Below are 15,567 nucleotides of genomic sequence, written 5' to 3'. Positions count from 1 at the left end.
GTCAGGAAGAGACAGAGACCCAGAGAGAGATAGAGGCACCCAGAGAGAGACTGAGAGTGACAGAGAAACAGAGAGAAGGGGAGAGACAGACAGAGAGAAGTGAGTTGGTCCCTGGCAGAGGAGAAGGAGTTCCTTCCACAGGTGGCAACTCGAGCTTCAGAAAAATCAGTTGGGACAGGAAGTAACGGCTGCTCACTCCGCCTCACCAAACACCCATCTTCAGCTTGAGGTGACAGACATCAATGGTTGCCCACAACTCATGTCTGGATCACACCAAGAACACTCTGAGGCATATTTTCTTGAGGGACGGATTTGACCCATCCAATGACTACACCCTTTCCATGGGCAAATCTGTTTTATCCAGAGTAACTGAAAAGCACCACCAGCAGCTCCTAGCCACCCCATGGGTGGATCCGGCAGATGCTCTGCTGTGCAGAAGGCATAGGACCCAAGTGCAATTCCAATGACACCAAGTTCTAGAACAGGTAAAACGCACCTATGGAGGCCATAAAGTCAGCAGAGAGGTTTACACCTGGGAGTGGGGTTGGCGGGTGGAGTGGGAGTAGCTGGGAAAGGACACAAGGGGCTTCTGCAATGGGGACGAACAGAGAAGGGGCTGAGAATGTTCTAGGTCTTGATCTGAACTCAGGTGCTGCGGAGGTACACGTGTCAAATTTCATGGGCTAACACTGCTGTGCGCACTCAGGGTATGTACGGGCAACTCCAGTTTTTGCTGTTGTTGCTTTTTTAAGGGAAACAATTGGATCTGGGAAGGTTGGCATTTTTTAGCTGGGGAATGGTGGAGAATTCTCTCTTCTTGTCTCATAAAGTTGAGGAAGAAAACTGAAAGTCTTCTAGAGGTGAGGTCTGGAGAGATGGGTGACTGAAATATAAGGGGTATGTCCCCACCGGCAGCAGGATGAAAAGCTGCCATCCTCCACCATCCGAGTCCCAAAGCTCGGAGGGATTTCCAAAGATTGTTTAATTGATTTTTCTCCTATTTAGATGCAGATCATAGTGTCTGGGGCCCAGGAATTCAGACACACGGCTTTGTGTCCACTCAGCCCCGTGAAGACTCCTGTCTGAAACTCGCACAAAGCCAGACACACACGTCTTCAGAAACACGCTGTTTCCTTTTTGTCTGGGGCTCCAGGGAGCGGGTGCGACGAGCAGGGCCTCAGACATGCTCCCATCTGCGGAATCCCGGGGATCCTGTCCCTCTGTTCCGCTAGCAAAGTGGGGTGAAATTTTTTAAAAAGGGAGAGGAATGTGGCCAAGATTTTGAGGTCTGGAAGAAGGGTAACAAAAAAGGTGGGGCACCCCAACTGGGAATAGACACACTGAGGTTTCAGCTTGGATTTTTCTCCGAATTCAGGGCTCTGGAGTGGAAAGCAGGGGATGCTTTAAATCAAGAAGCTAATGGGCTAGGATTAACACGAGCTTGGCTCTGGTCCGTGCAGATCTGATTTATATAAGGAGGAAACTTTTCTCTCTTTCTCTCTGCCCATTGTTCCCCAGTCTGTCCCTCCAAATGCCCCAGCTGACAAAGAAACTGGAAGGCTCAGGACAGCGGGAGAGACCTCCTCCCCCGCAATATGCAGCCTTTGCTTCCTCCAGCTGCCAGGAAGCAACACTGAGGGTCACTGCACCCCCTCTACAAAGTTAATACATCCCCCAATATCCCTGCCTGGTCCCCCAAAACCTGGCTGTGGCATGGGATACTTCCGAAGAAATGCCACTCTGGTTTCTGAGCTGGATGACCTCAGATAACTCTCTCTGTGCCTCAGTTTCCTCATCCATAAAGTGGGCACAAGAATAACTGCACCTAAGGGTTGCTGGGAGAATTCAGCATGCTGGGCAGCAAAAAACACTTGGCGCAGAGCAAGCACTCAACAAACGCAAGCTACAGTGGTAACTATCTGAGAGGAAGTGTATATCAGACTTAAATATCTCTCAGGAAGCTTCACAGGAGACATTCTCTTCGTAGGTTACTTCCTTTCTTTGGTGTCAAGTATTTCCAGGGGAAGCCCAGCCCCAAGCCTGATTCCTCCCCTCTGGATCCAGTTACCTGGACTGCAATCCAGCTGGCATTCACAGTGTGTTCCCCAAAAGGGCCGAACCCTGAAAAAAATAAGAAAAGCAGCATGTCACCACCCAGCGGCCCCTCCTGGCCTGCCCAGGGCCAGGCTGCTGCTTTCATCCAGGAGAATGGAACAGGGAGCTTCGGGAGCAGCTGCCACCTGGGACAATGTCGGGGGCCTGGTCCCAAGTTTGGGGTGCACCCAGTGGCCCTTCAGAGCCCTCCATCACACAAACTTGTCTGCTCTTAACAGAAGCTGTGAGTCCTTTCTCGTCCTCACTTGCACCTGACCTTCATGCCCAGCAAGAGGCCAGTGCCCTCCTTTTGCCCCAGAAAAGGCTGGCCTTGCTCCCTTCCCGATTTCTTCCCCTATCCTTGACCCCTAAATATAATATAATTTTATCACTGTCTTTGTGCCTCCTCCCTGGACTCTGGAACTGCAGGGCCATAGGCGGTCTGTGAATCATCACCTGATAAGGAACGGCCCTTAAGGGATGCATGTGTATATCTCCCAGGTCAGGCTGTCCAGACATCATCCCACCACCCTCCTCCCTACTCACTCAAACTCCAGGCCCCATTTACAAACCAGATTCTCACCTGAGGATGTGCTAAGTGCTCTGCATGCCCTGTGGCATTCAGCCTCCCTGTGCCTCTCTTTCAGGCACGGGTGTTTCCTGGGCCCATTTTAGAGGAGCTGGGACTGAGGTACAGAGAGGTGAAGCCAGCTGCCCAAGGTCTCACAGCAAGAAGATGGAAGAGCACGGATTCAAACACAGACCCAGGGAAGTCTGTGGCCTCCCTCTTCTAATCGCCCCCAACACACCTAAAAAATAAACCTCTCTAAAAAATAAACCTCTCTAAGAAAGGCTGTCATTGAACCATGGGTCACTCCAGTTGGGCCAAGTGTCCCAAGTGGTATCATGGCCCTGGGAGGGATGCTGTTCCCTGGATCAGCAGGGGGCCCCCAAGTAGGGTCAGAACCTCTCCACCCCTTTCCTCCTCCTGCATGGACCAAGTATGAGTCCCAGCTCAGCCACTTACAAACAAGGTGACCTCTGTGAGCCTCAGTTTCCCCCTCTGCAAAATGGAGGCAGTAAAGATTTAACGAGCTCATGCAAGAAAAATGCCCAGTCCCGTGGCTGCCTGCTGAGTCAGGACTAAAGTAATAAATAAGCAGATATAGGAGGGCTGCAGGGGAAAGTGACCCTCTGGCAACTCGACACACCTGTTTGTCAGATAAGTGGCTTCTTCCGTATTCCTGGGAATTCCAGGACCAGCCCAAACCTCCCTGGACCACAATATACCTGTTCGAACCTTAGCTGGATTTCTCACTCTGACCCTCCTGACAGGGTCAAAATACCGCACGCCCCCACGCCGACCAGAGGCCTGGCAGAAACTGACCGCACACGAGGCTCCGAGGTGGAGTCTCCTAGAGGAGAAGCAGTTAGTTTTGGGGAGTCAGTGACAGTGGGGCAGGGGTCCAGACTCACCCACAAACAGCCCGGGCAGGAAAGATTTTGACCAAGACAGTCCTTGGGACAAGCGGAAGAACGGTCGGGCACCCGAGGTTCCCCAAACTTCACCTGCCCCTGCCTGGGGGGAGCAACCCCCCATTAGCGCAGGGCTCGGGGAGCAGTGGTTGGCAAGAGATTAACTTATCACGGGGCACTTCCTGCCCGCAAATCGACCTTTGTCCCCTGGGACCGGGGGTGGTGACAAACCCGACCTCGGGAGGGGCAGGGAGGAGTCCAGTCCAGCCTGCCGGCCGGGCAGACACAAGAAACAAGCGCCCGGAGGGTCCCTGTCCCCAACCGGGGAAGGAAGGAGGCCAGAGGGGCCTGCTCCGTGTGGGGCACTTGGCAGGACACCCACGTCCTTGCCTGCCCCGACTCCTGACAGTGGGACCACAGGGGCGCCCCCTTCTCCACTTTCTCTGTCGCGCGGACTGAGCTGGGCTCCCGCGGGCGATGACATCTGCCAAACCTGGGACGACTTCTAGCACCTGCCCCACCCGGGCCACCGCGCTTCTTCCGGCCCCGCTGCCTCCGGAGCCGCCCGACCCGCCCCCGCCACGGGCCGCGGCTGCCGCGGCCGCCATCAGAGCACTACTCGCGTACCCGTCACCACCACCGCCTTCCTGGGCTGTTCCATGGCGGGCTCAGGCTGCGCCTTTGAGCCACTCCTGTCCGGCCCGGCGAGCCCGTTGCTGCCGCTGCCGCCGCTCTGCCACCGCGCCGCCCCGCCCCCAAGCCCGGCCCCGCCCCGCCCTGGCCCCGCCCCCGGCCGGGCTGCTGGGCGTGCGCGTCCCCGCGACCAAGACGCAGAGTGCACGCCCCATCCCTAACTCCCCCCACAGTAGTGCGTGGTTGCCCCCACTCCCCAACCTCAGTTTACCCACCCGTACGATGGGGACAGTTCGTCCTGCAGGCTGTGGCCGCTTGAACTCGAGTCACACGCTGGGGACGAGGCTGTTATGCATTCCACAATGTTCACCGATCGCTTGCTGTGAGTTATAGCGGTGCCCCCCACCTCCCTGTGAGCAAGGCTCCATTATTCGGCCCCTTTTACAGATGAGGAAACTGAGGCATAGTTCGGAAGGCCATTCACCTAAATCCTCCTGGGGTCACAGATGCGGCATTCAAGCCAGGAGTTTGAGGGAGGGATGAAATAAGGTGAAAACCGGGCACCCACAGCTGGGTGGTGCCCAAAGCAGGCTCCTGTATTCCTAAGGAGGCTGACGTGGCCCCAGATACCTGGGCCTCCCCTCCCTCCTTCTCCCCAAACACAGCTGCTCTAGACCCAGCAGTCCTCCAAGGGCCCACCCAACACAGTCCCACCTTAGGGCCTTTGCACCACTTGCTGTTTCTTCTGCCTGGAACATACCCTACAGGTTCCTGCAAAACTAGTTGCTTCTTCAGGGCTTAGCTGGAACATCACCTCCTCCTAGGGGTCCTCCTCACCCTGGCTGAAATCCCCCACCCCAACTCACCACCACCCCAGTAGGTCCGTCTCATTTCCTTGTTTCATCCTCTTCAGAGCATTAATCACATTCAGAAATCATTCCTTTATAGACACTGCTTTTCTTTTCTTTTTTTTAATTTTATTTATTTATTTATTTTTGGCTGCGCGTCGTGGGCTTTTCTCTAGTTGCGGTGAGTGGGGGCTACTCTTCATTGTGGTGCGCAGGCTTCTCATTGCAGGGGCTTCTCTTGTTGCGGAGCACAGGCTCTAGGCACGCGGGCTCAGTAGTTGTGGCTCGCGGGCTTAGTTGCTCCCCGGCATGTGGGATCTTCCTGGACCAGGGCTCGAACCCGTGTCCCCTGCATTGGCAGGCAGATTCTTAACCACTGGGCCACCAGGGAAGCCCGACACTGCTTTTCTGGTTTATTTCCCTTTTCCTGCCCTGACTTCCAGAAAAGGGTTATGTCTCCATTAGAGCCTTGTGCCTGGCACACAGTAGGTCCCCAACCCACATTCAGCAGAGGCCAGCATTCTTCCAAATATAGCCAAAAAATACGGCTGAGTTTCTGGCCACATCCTTAGAAACAGGACTGGACCTTGGACATGGGTCACTGACATCTCATTCCAAGCAGCCTTGGCCCAGATTAGTTAGGGTGCTGACCAAGGACCGTCTGCCTCTGGCCCAGGCCTCAGAATATCCAAAGCAATGTTCTCTGAACTGCCCGGCAGCCTTGTTTGCAAGCTCAGACCAGAGGTCACACACTCAGTGGCTATTTTGGTCTCTGGCAGTTTCAGGTAGAATTCAGAAAATCTGAAATCCAGCCTGGGCCAGCTGTGGGAGCGAGACCTCAGCCAAGTAGAAGAAAAGAACAGAAGAAAAATCTCACCAAGAATCTGGTTTTATAACTCAAACATGTAATAAGTGTCTGGTACAAAGTGCATGTATTGCTGGAAGCTGGGGATGTGAAGAGAGGGAAACCACAGAGGGTTTCATTTTCCCCCCCATCGCAATGGGAAAAAAAAAAAAAGGAAATTGATGACACTGAGTTAGCCGTGATCAGAAAAACGGAGTCACATGCTACTGCCGAGAGTGACGGGGGTAAAAGTTAGTATTCACTGGATGCAGGCCCTGTTTAAGCACATCACTGATGTTCTCTTTTTTAATATCACAAATTTTCGGAGAGAGGAACTATTCTTCTCCCATTTTGCAAGTAAGGAAAAGGGACCCAGAGCAGCTAAGCCGCTCGTCCCAAGTCACACATGGAAGGGGCTGGGATTTGGATCAGAAATAAGTGGGTGAGTCCTTAGGGAAGGAAAAGCAGGACCAAAGTCCTTAAGGAAGCACAAGAAGGGCCAAAGAAAGCTGGCTAGATGGGGCTAAGTTATGTGTTCACAGAGAGAGACACAGTCTGGCTTTGCAACAGTGTAACAAGCAGCTCAGTGCCTGTGAGGGGTGAGGTGAAGGGAGGGTGAGGGATGGAGAGCTCTTTACTTAAAAAACCAAGATGGTTACATTGGAAAGCCAAGTGCAGTAAAGTGGTGCAGCTACTGTGGAAAAGTTTGGCAGTTCCTCAAGAAGTTAAACATGGTTACCATAGGCCCCAGCAATTCCACTCCTAGGGATAACGCCAAAATAATTAAATAGGTGTCCAAATATTATAGGTGAAAGTTCATGACAGCACTATTCACAATCGCCAGAAGAAAAGAAAACAAATGTTCATCAACAGTTAAAGAAATAAACCGTGGTCCATTCATACAATGGAATATTACTCAACAGTGAAGAGGAATGAAGCACTGACACATGCTACTGCGTGGATGAACCTTAAAACACCAGGCTGAGTGAAAGAAGCCAGACTCATAAGGCCACATACTGTATGATTCCATTGATATGAAATGTCCAGAACAGGAAAATTCAGAGACAGAAAGCAGACTAGTGGTTGCCAGGGGCTGCAGGAGGGGAGATGGGAAGTGACTGCTAATGGGGACAGGGTTTCTTTTGGGGGTGATGGAAGTGTTCTGAAACTAGATAAGAGGCAATGGTTGCACAGCATGGTGAATGTATTTAATGCCACTGGATCATATACTTTATTTTTTTAATTGTATTTTTATTAATTTATTGGCTGTGTTGGGTCTTCATTGCTGCATGTGGACTTTCTCTAGTTGTGGCGAACGGGGGGCTACTCTTCATTGCGGTGCGCAGGCTTCTCATTGTGATGGCTTCTCTTGTTGTGGAGCACAGGCTCTAGGAGTACGGGCTTCAGAAGTTGTGGCTTGCGGGCTGTAAAGCGCAGGCTCAGTAGTTGTGGCGCACAGGCTTAGTTGCTCCACAGCATGTGGGATCTTCCCAGACTAGGGCTCGAACCTGTGTCCCCTGCATTGGCAGGCAGACTCTTAACCACTGCGCCACCGGGAAGTCCCTGGATCACACACTTTAAAATGGTTGAAGTGGTAAGTGTTATGTGTATTTTATCATAATGATTAAAAAAAAAAACAGTGTGGAAGCACTGATGGAATGAAAAACAAATGTCAGAGTAAGAAAAATGTGTTTGCAAATGCAGAAAATATCTGAGGAAGGAAGAGTAAGAAATTGATAACATGATAACAGTGGGGGCTTTGGGGAGGGAACCAGAATATGGGGGAGGTGAAAGTGGGGGTGGAGGGGAGACACCCTCAGCATTTCTTCCACTGTGTACATACATGGACTACTCAGAAATAAAAGATGAGGGCTTCCCTGGTGGTGCAGTGGTTAAGAATCCACCTGCCGAGGCAGAGTCCACGGGTTCCGGGAAGATCCCACATGCCGCGGAGCAACTAAGCCCGTGAGCCACAAGTACTGAGCCTGTGCTCTAGAACTCATGAGCCACAACTACTGAAGCCCACATGCCTAGAGCCCATGCTCCGCAACAAGAGAAGCCACCGCAACGAGAAGCCCGCGCAACAAAACAAAGAGTAGCCCCTGCTCGCCGCAAATAGAGAAAGCCTGCACAAAGCAACGAAGAACCAACACAGCCAAAAATAAATAATAAATAAATTTTTTAAAAAAAGAAATAAAGATGATACACTCTCTTTTTTAAAAAACACCACTCGATTTTTTTAAATTGTGGTAAAACCGTAAAATGGACCATTTTCAAGTGTACAGTTCAGCAATGTTAAAAGTACATTCTTCACATTGTCGTGCAACCAACCTTCAGAACTCTTTTCATCTTGCAAAACTGAAACTGTACCCACGAAACAACTCTCCATTCCCCCCCCACCCCAGCCCCCGGCACCCACCATTCTATTTTCTTTCACTGTGAATTTCAATACTTCTAGGGATCTCATATGAGCGGAATCATACAGTATTTGTCCTTTTGTGACTGGCTCGTTTCACTTAGCATAATGTCCTCAGGGTTCATCCATGTAGTAGCATGTGTCAGAATGTCCTTCCTTTTTAAGGCTGAATAATATTCCACTGCATGAATGGGCCACATTTTGTTTATCCATCTAACCATCAGTGGACACTTGGGTTGCTTCCACTTTTTGGCCATCCTGAGTAATGCTGCTGTGAACATGGATACACAAGTATCTTTTTGAGATCCTGCTTTCTATTCTTTAGACCATTCAACTTTTCTAACTTCCTATTTGGAAATATTTTAAGACTGACAAAGTTGCAAAAATAGTTCCCTCTCCATGGACACTTAACTAAACCATTGTCAAAACCAGGATATTGGGGCTTCCCTGGTGGCACAGTGGTTAAGAATCTTCCTGCCAATGCAGGCGACACAGGTTCAAGCCCTGGTCCAGGAAGATCCCACACACGGCGGAGCAACTAAGCCCGTGCGCTGCAACTACTGAGTCTGCACTCTAGAGCCCGCGAGCCACAACTACTGAGCCCGCGTGCCACAACTACTGAAGCCCACACGCCTAGAGTCCATGCTCCGCAACAAGAGAAGCCAACGCAGCGAGAAGCCAGTGCACTGCAACGAAGAGTAGCCCCTGCTCGCCACAACTAGAGAAAGCCCGGGTGCAGCAACGAAGACCCCACGCAGCCAATAAATAAATAAATAAATAAATAAATTTTTTTCAAAAAACAGGAAATTGACGGTACGATGTAATGGACTCAGGTACCACACCTTATTTCCTGGAGTTGTAAAAACAAACAAAGAAACAAAACAAACAAATAAAAACATTTCATTTGTGAAGAATTTTTCCTTTTAGAATTTCTATGCAATATTCTTAGGGAGAGAATGGAGGGCAGCAAGTGTGGTGGTTAGAGCCAGATCGCCTGGGTTCAAATTCTGCCTGGCTCCTCACGTGGTGCCTGCTCTCAGATGAGTTATTTTCCCATTCCAAACCTCAGTTTCCTCATCTGTAAAATGGGGATCAAAGAGTACTGGGGCCCCAGTGAGTCCTGGGAAGGAAGGTAAAGTATATAATAGGAGTATTAACATAGATAACAATGTGGTCACACAGAATGTCTTCATGGAGCATCTTTTTTTTTATTGATGTATAGTTGATTGACAATGTGTCAATTTCTACTGTACAGCAAAGTGATTCAGTTATACATATATATACATTCTTTTTCATATTCTTTTCCGTTATGGTTTATCACAGGATATTGAATTTATTACCTGCACTATACAGTATTTTTTAAATAGAATGCGCTGTTTGCATATGGAAAGATGAGTGTGATGTATTGCTTAGTCAATCAACAAACCCACAGTTTATCCAGTTTCTTCCACATGCTCTCTCTCCATGCCAACTCCAATCTCTCCTAACACGTGTCACTGCTGTAATTTCACTTTTATTCATACAGTTGTGCAGCTGCCGACTGTCTCCCTCTGGACTGTGAGCATGGGAGGGCAAGGACCTGATCTGACTTGGTCACTGCTGTGCACAGGGCCCAGCACGAATCGGTGCTCAATAAATATGCTAAGTAGAGCAGAACCCACCATGCTGGAGGTTGACTTGGGAAAGAAGCTGCATTTCTCTGTGGACCCTGACAGCCCTGGGAGATTAGGGGCTCACAGCCACAGAGAGCCAGGTGGGGGAGGCTAGGACTGGAGCTGGATTCAGATCCCACCCCTAGGATCTCCAAGACTCTTCGCATTGCCAGCTCCTGCTGGGTGTGGCCTTGGGGGAGGTGGGAGAGAGTGGAAGCCCACGGGACCCCATGGCGCCTTCTTGGGGCTCCTTCCTTTTGGCTCTGCCAGTTCAGGGACTGGATGGGCCTTTTGGCCGAGTTAGGCAGAGTGACATCTGGGTAGACATGCACGTTTCAAAGGGTGAATGCCCCTTTTTCTCCATGTGGTCTTGAGATGTGTGAGTCCTTTCGGGGGCTCAGACTAGAGGATGGAGAGGGTGCTTTTGTTACTGAACCAAACTTGGGTCTGCTCACCCACGTGCAGTAAAGCCAATCTACTGACACCAGGTTGTGGTGAAGGAAAGTGCAGGGTTTATTGTAAGGTGCCATCCAAGAAGAAGGGTGGCTCCGGTGGCTTGTGCTCAAAAACCCCAAACACCCAGAAAGGTTTCAGCAAAGCATTTTTCAAGGCCAAGTGAGGGAGGTGGGTCGCAGGGTATGTGATCAGCTTGTGCTGATCCCTGACGGTCCAGTAGTTAGGATTCCGTGCTTTCACTGCTGAGGGCGCAGGTCTGATCAGGGAACTAAGATCCTTCAAGCCACGTGGCCAAAATTTAAAAAAGAAAGAAACAGAGAATAAGAAAAAAAAAAGATGCATATAGTTTTCTAGCAATTTTCCTTTTTTCCTGTACTCCTTTTGCGAAGTGGGTTCTGGTAATCCTCAGAAGCTATGAATGTAGTGGCAGGAGGGGGAGATGGGGGAAGCAGTTTCCACCTGCAACTTAAAACAGAAGAAAACAAAATTAAGGAAGATAAATCTTTTTTTTTTAAGAACTTACATTTTAAAAAAATTATTTGTTTATTTATTTGGCTGCATTGGATCTTCGTTGCGGCACACGGGCTCTCTCTAGTTGTGGTGAGTGCGGGCTTAGTTGCCCCGAAGCATGTGGGATCTTAGTTCCCTAACCAAGGATGGAACCTGAGTCCCCTGCATTGGAAGGCAGATTCTTTTTTTTTTTTTTTTTTTTTTTTGGCGGTACGCGGGCCTCTCACTGTTATGGCCTCTCGCGTTGTGGAGCGCAGGCTCCGGACGCGCAGTCTCAGCGGCCATGGCTCACGGACCCAGCGGCTTGGCGGCATGTGGGATTCTCCTGGACCGGGCCACGAACCCGTGTCCCAGGCGGACTCTCAACCACTGCGCCACCAGGGACGCCCCCCCCCTTTTCTCTCTTTTTAAGAATCTAACCACTAAGCTCAGCCCACTGCCTGCTCCCGGGGGGGGGTGGGGGTGGGGGAGGATTTACATATAATTTTTTAACGAATGGAAAATATTCTGTCTAGTGGAGGAAACATAGCTTACTCAACCAGTCCACTGCTGTTAGACATTTATATTCTTTCTGCTGTTTTAGAATTGGCAACATTGTTGCAAGGTCTTGGTGTGGAGCAGTTCCCTTCATTTGCAAGACCGCCTTAGTATAAAATTTCAGAAGTGAATTACTGAGTTGCAGGGTGTGACACTTCTATGGATTTTGAAACATAATGCCATTTCTCCCCCACTTAAAAGAAAATATATGTCTACCAGTTTCACGACAACCTTGCCAGCACTGAGTTTTATGATCCCCCTCCCCCCTTTTTTTTTAAGTGGAGGATAGTGTATCTTTTTAAATTTGATAGGTACCTTGGTTCACACTCTTCCGGTTTCCGCTGTCAGAAATACAATTTAAACTGGACTGGAAGAAAATAGAGGAGTATTTTCAAGGGATAGGAAAGGATGACGATTTTCTGAAGCATCAGGTACAGCTGGATCCAGGATTAAACACGGCCAAGACTCTAAAATGAAAAGATGGCCATGTCTGTACCGGACTCACATTACTCCAGCTCTGCAATTCCAGGAGACTTCCAGGGAAGACCTCTGATTGGTTAAGCCCGGGTCATGTGTCCATGATGGGGGGAAGGAAAAACTGTGCTGACAGCCTAAAATAGCGGCCCATGCAAACTCTCACGTTGCTCCTACAAGTCAGGGTCAAGAAGGCTTAAGTGTGCAAATGAGCAATTACAGCGTGGTACAATTACAAACCAGGTAATGATGAAAATCAATGCAAGGTACTGAAGTTCAAAGTATAAGAGAAGGAATGATTAGATTTGGGGGGGGCAGTCATTGAAGAATTCACAGAGCAGCTATGCATTAGTGAAGGGCCTGCCAACTGCTAGGGACAGAGTCCACACTCCAAGTGAATTAAGCAATAAAAGACAACTTGTTGGGGATTCCCTGGTGGCGCAGTGGTTGAGAGTACGCCTGCCGATGCAGGAGACGCGGGTTCGTGCCCCGGTCCGGGAAGATCCCACATGCCGCGGAGCGGCTGGGCCCGTGAGCCATGGCCGCTGAGCCTGCGCGTCCGGAGCCTGTGCTCCGCAACGGGAGAGGCCACAACAGTGAGAAGCCCGCGTACAGCAAAAAAAAAAAAAAAAAAAAAAAAGACAACTTGTTGGGCTCATATAAGTGGAAAGTCGCATGACTTCAGATATAGCTAGATCCAGGGGCTCAAACTGTGCCTCTTTTCCACAGAGGAATTCTATGTTAGATTCAACCTGCAGAGAGCTTCTTCCAGAAGATCAATCGGGATGGCACTGGGCTTTCACTATTGCACTTTAAAAAACCTCTATGAAAAGCACTTTTCTCCCTTCTGGCCCTCAGTAGCCGTCCCAAGGGTGAGTCTAATTGGCTTTGGTTGGTCACTTGCTCCTCTTTGGCCAACGACTATGCCCAGGTGGACGGAGAACTCCGATTGGCCACCCCTGTGTTGAAAGAGCTGACCAAATCTGCAGTAACCATAGTCCGCCACACGGGGTCACCCAAGCAGAATTTTCAAGGATGAACAGGAGTTTGTCAGTTATGCAAAAGGAGAAGGACTGAACATAGAAAAGTCTAGAAAAGTCAGAACGAGGTGAACCAGCATGCAATTTTCTTCCTACTTCCACCACCATGTTGACGCTGGAGCACTTCATGTAGCCCAGTTTATGTTGTTTACATCAAAGCGGCCTTTACCCTTGGCAAATAAGTCTCGGCTGGTCACACTGATTCCTCTAGCCCAATCGGCATATCACTGTTGGCCACTTACTAGCATCCTGCACACTTCCCTGACCTCACCAGCAACACTGGGAGCATCCCCAAGCCAATGATAGAGGGGAAAATAAACTCTGCCCTGACCCTGGGTGGGACCACTTTGAGACACAAGCTCTTATGCTGTCTCCCTAAGGTCCACAGCTGGACTAACCCTCAGGTGCCCACTTTGTCACCTGTTCATTGGCATCCACTGCAGGGATCCTTCCCTCCCTGTCTCAGGTCTCCATCCCCAGTGGGGACTTCCTGGGGTCACCCCCTGAATACTCCATGTGTCCTTGAGTCCTCATCTCAGGGTCAGCTTCTGGGGGAGGGCAGACCCCAAACTAAGACATGAAGGACAACTGTGGGTCCAAGGCTACCAGGTGCTTGGCACTCTATATGGGTTTCACATGTGATCACTCCACACAGTAACCCTGATTTGCAAAGATGATCACAGACTGTCCCCGACTTATGATGGTTTGACTTCAGATTTTTCAACTTCATGATGTGCAAAAGCAATCATTCAGTAGAAACTGAACTTTGAATTTTGATCTTTTCCGGGGCTAGACATACACTCTCGTGATGCTGGGCAGCTGGCAGTGAGCCTCAGCTCCCAGTCAGTCATATGGTTACAATGGTAAACAACTGATACACTTAAAACTATTCTGGTTTTTACTTTCAGTACAGTGTTCAACACATTACGTAAGATATTCAACATTTTATCAAATAGGTTTGTGTTTGATGATTTTGCTCCACTATAGGCTAATGTGAGTGTTCTGAGTACGTTTAAGGTACGATGTTTAGTAGGCTAAATGTATTAAATGTCTTTTCAATTTACAATATTTTCAACGTATGATGGGTTTATTGGGACGTAACCCCATCGTAAGTCCAGGAAGATCTGTATTCCTGTTTTTTTTTTTTTTTTTTTTTGCGGTACGTGGGCCTCTCACTGTTGTGGCCTCTCCCGTTGCGGAGCACAGGTTCCGGACGCGCAGGCTCAGCGGCCATGGCTCACGGGCCCAGCCGCTCCGCGGCATGTGGGATCTTCCCGGACCGGGGCACAAACCCATGTCCCCTGCAACAGCAGGCGGACTCTCAACCACTGCGCCACCAGGGAAGCTCCTGTATTCCTGTTTTTAACGAGAAGGGAGAGGGAGAAACATGCCTGAGTCACTCAGTCCCTTCATAGCAAAGCTGGTCCCCAGACCCCTTTCCCCTCACCAGGTCCTGGAGGGTAGATCAGGGTAGACCTGATGCAGGGGAATCTTTTATTGAGAAGCTGAGCATCAGGGGCTCCCTGAGCTGGCTCTGAGAGGAATAGGGACTTTACAGCTGGAAGAGCTTGGCTCTGGGCTTGGTAAGAAAAAGCTCTCGGGAATTCCCTGGCCGTCCAGTGGTTAGGACTTGTCAGTGACACTGCCAGGGCGGGTTCAATCCCTGGTCGTGGAACTAAGATTCCACAAGCCACGTGGTGCAGTCAAAAAATTAAAAAGAAAAGAAAAAGCTCTCGGGCCAGCGCTGACACTAAGGAGGCCTGGAAAAGGGTAGTCACTGGAGGAGAACACCTATGTCTCATTTACAGACCTGAAGGTCAAGACATCTGTGAAAGTCAAGGCAGAGGAAGGAACCCTCGATGGTCATCCAGCTGGAGCTTTCCTGGAAATTTAGGCTGCAGATATGCTCATGAGTGTGTGAAAGTACATGCATGGTCACCTAGGAGACATGAACTATTCAAATAAATGTCTATGTTCAAAGGAATCATAGCTAATACTTGATGTAGTGGGTTGAGTATTGTCCCTAAAAAGAAATGTTCTAGCATATCTTGGATAACATAGATAAGTTCTAACCTCCATATCTGTGAATATGACCTTATTTGAAATAAAGTCTTTTTGCAGATATAATTAAGGATCTCAAGATGAAATTTATCCTAGATTTAGGGTGGGTCTAGTAAGAGAAAGGAGTGTCCTCATAGAAATGAAGAGGAAGATCTGAGACAGAGAAAAGCCATGTGATGTCAGAGTCAGAGACTGGAGTAATGTGTTTATAAACCAAGCCCTACAGGACTTCCCTGGTGGCACAGTGGTTAAGAATTTGCCTGCCAATGCAGGCGACACGGGTTCGAGCCCTGGTCTGGGAAGATCCCACATGCCGCAGAACAACTAAGCCCGTGTGCCACAACTACTGAGCCTACATGCCTAGAGCCCGTGCTCTGGAACAAGAGAAGCCACCGCAGTGAGAGGCCCACACACCACAGTGAAGAGTGGCTCCTGCTCGCCACAACTAGAGAAAGCCCGCACGCAGCAACGAAGACCCAACACAGCCAAAAATAAATATAAATACATTTATAAAAAGATAAAAAGA

The 15,567-nt window shown here is 49.6% G+C and overlaps 1 protein-coding gene across 5 annotated transcripts in view; it reads right to left on the bottom strand.

Moving 5' to 3' along the window:
* The window catches only part of LOC101336175 (pyroglutamyl-peptidase 1), a 42,221-nt gene extending 37,895 nt beyond the window's left edge, over window positions 1-4,326 (bottom strand). For 4 of the 5 annotated variants that reach the window (XM_073803075.1, XM_033853956.2, XM_033853955.2 and 1 more), the window contains exons 1-2: window positions 4,198-4,326; window positions 2,069-2,121 (exon numbers count right to left, since the gene is read on the bottom strand). In XM_073803075.1, coding sequence (XP_073659176.1) covers window positions 2,069-2,121; window positions 4,198-4,231 — 87 coding nt within the window. In that variant the 5' untranslated portion in view covers window positions 4,232-4,326. Of the gene's footprint in view, window positions 1-2,068; window positions 2,122-3,570; window positions 4,174-4,197 lie in introns of those variants that run through there. The other variant, XM_033853954.2, reaches the window with a different exon arrangement.
* Between the last annotated feature and the right edge of the window lie 11,241 nt (window positions 4,327-15,567).

Source organism: Tursiops truncatus, chromosome 3, assembly GCF_011762595.2.
Source record: "Tursiops truncatus isolate mTurTru1 chromosome 3, mTurTru1.mat.Y, whole genome shotgun sequence".
In the NCBI taxonomy this organism is placed as follows: Eukaryota; Metazoa; Chordata; class Mammalia; order Artiodactyla; family Delphinidae; genus Tursiops; species Tursiops truncatus.
This window is presented reverse-complemented; position numbering and strand designations above follow the sequence as displayed.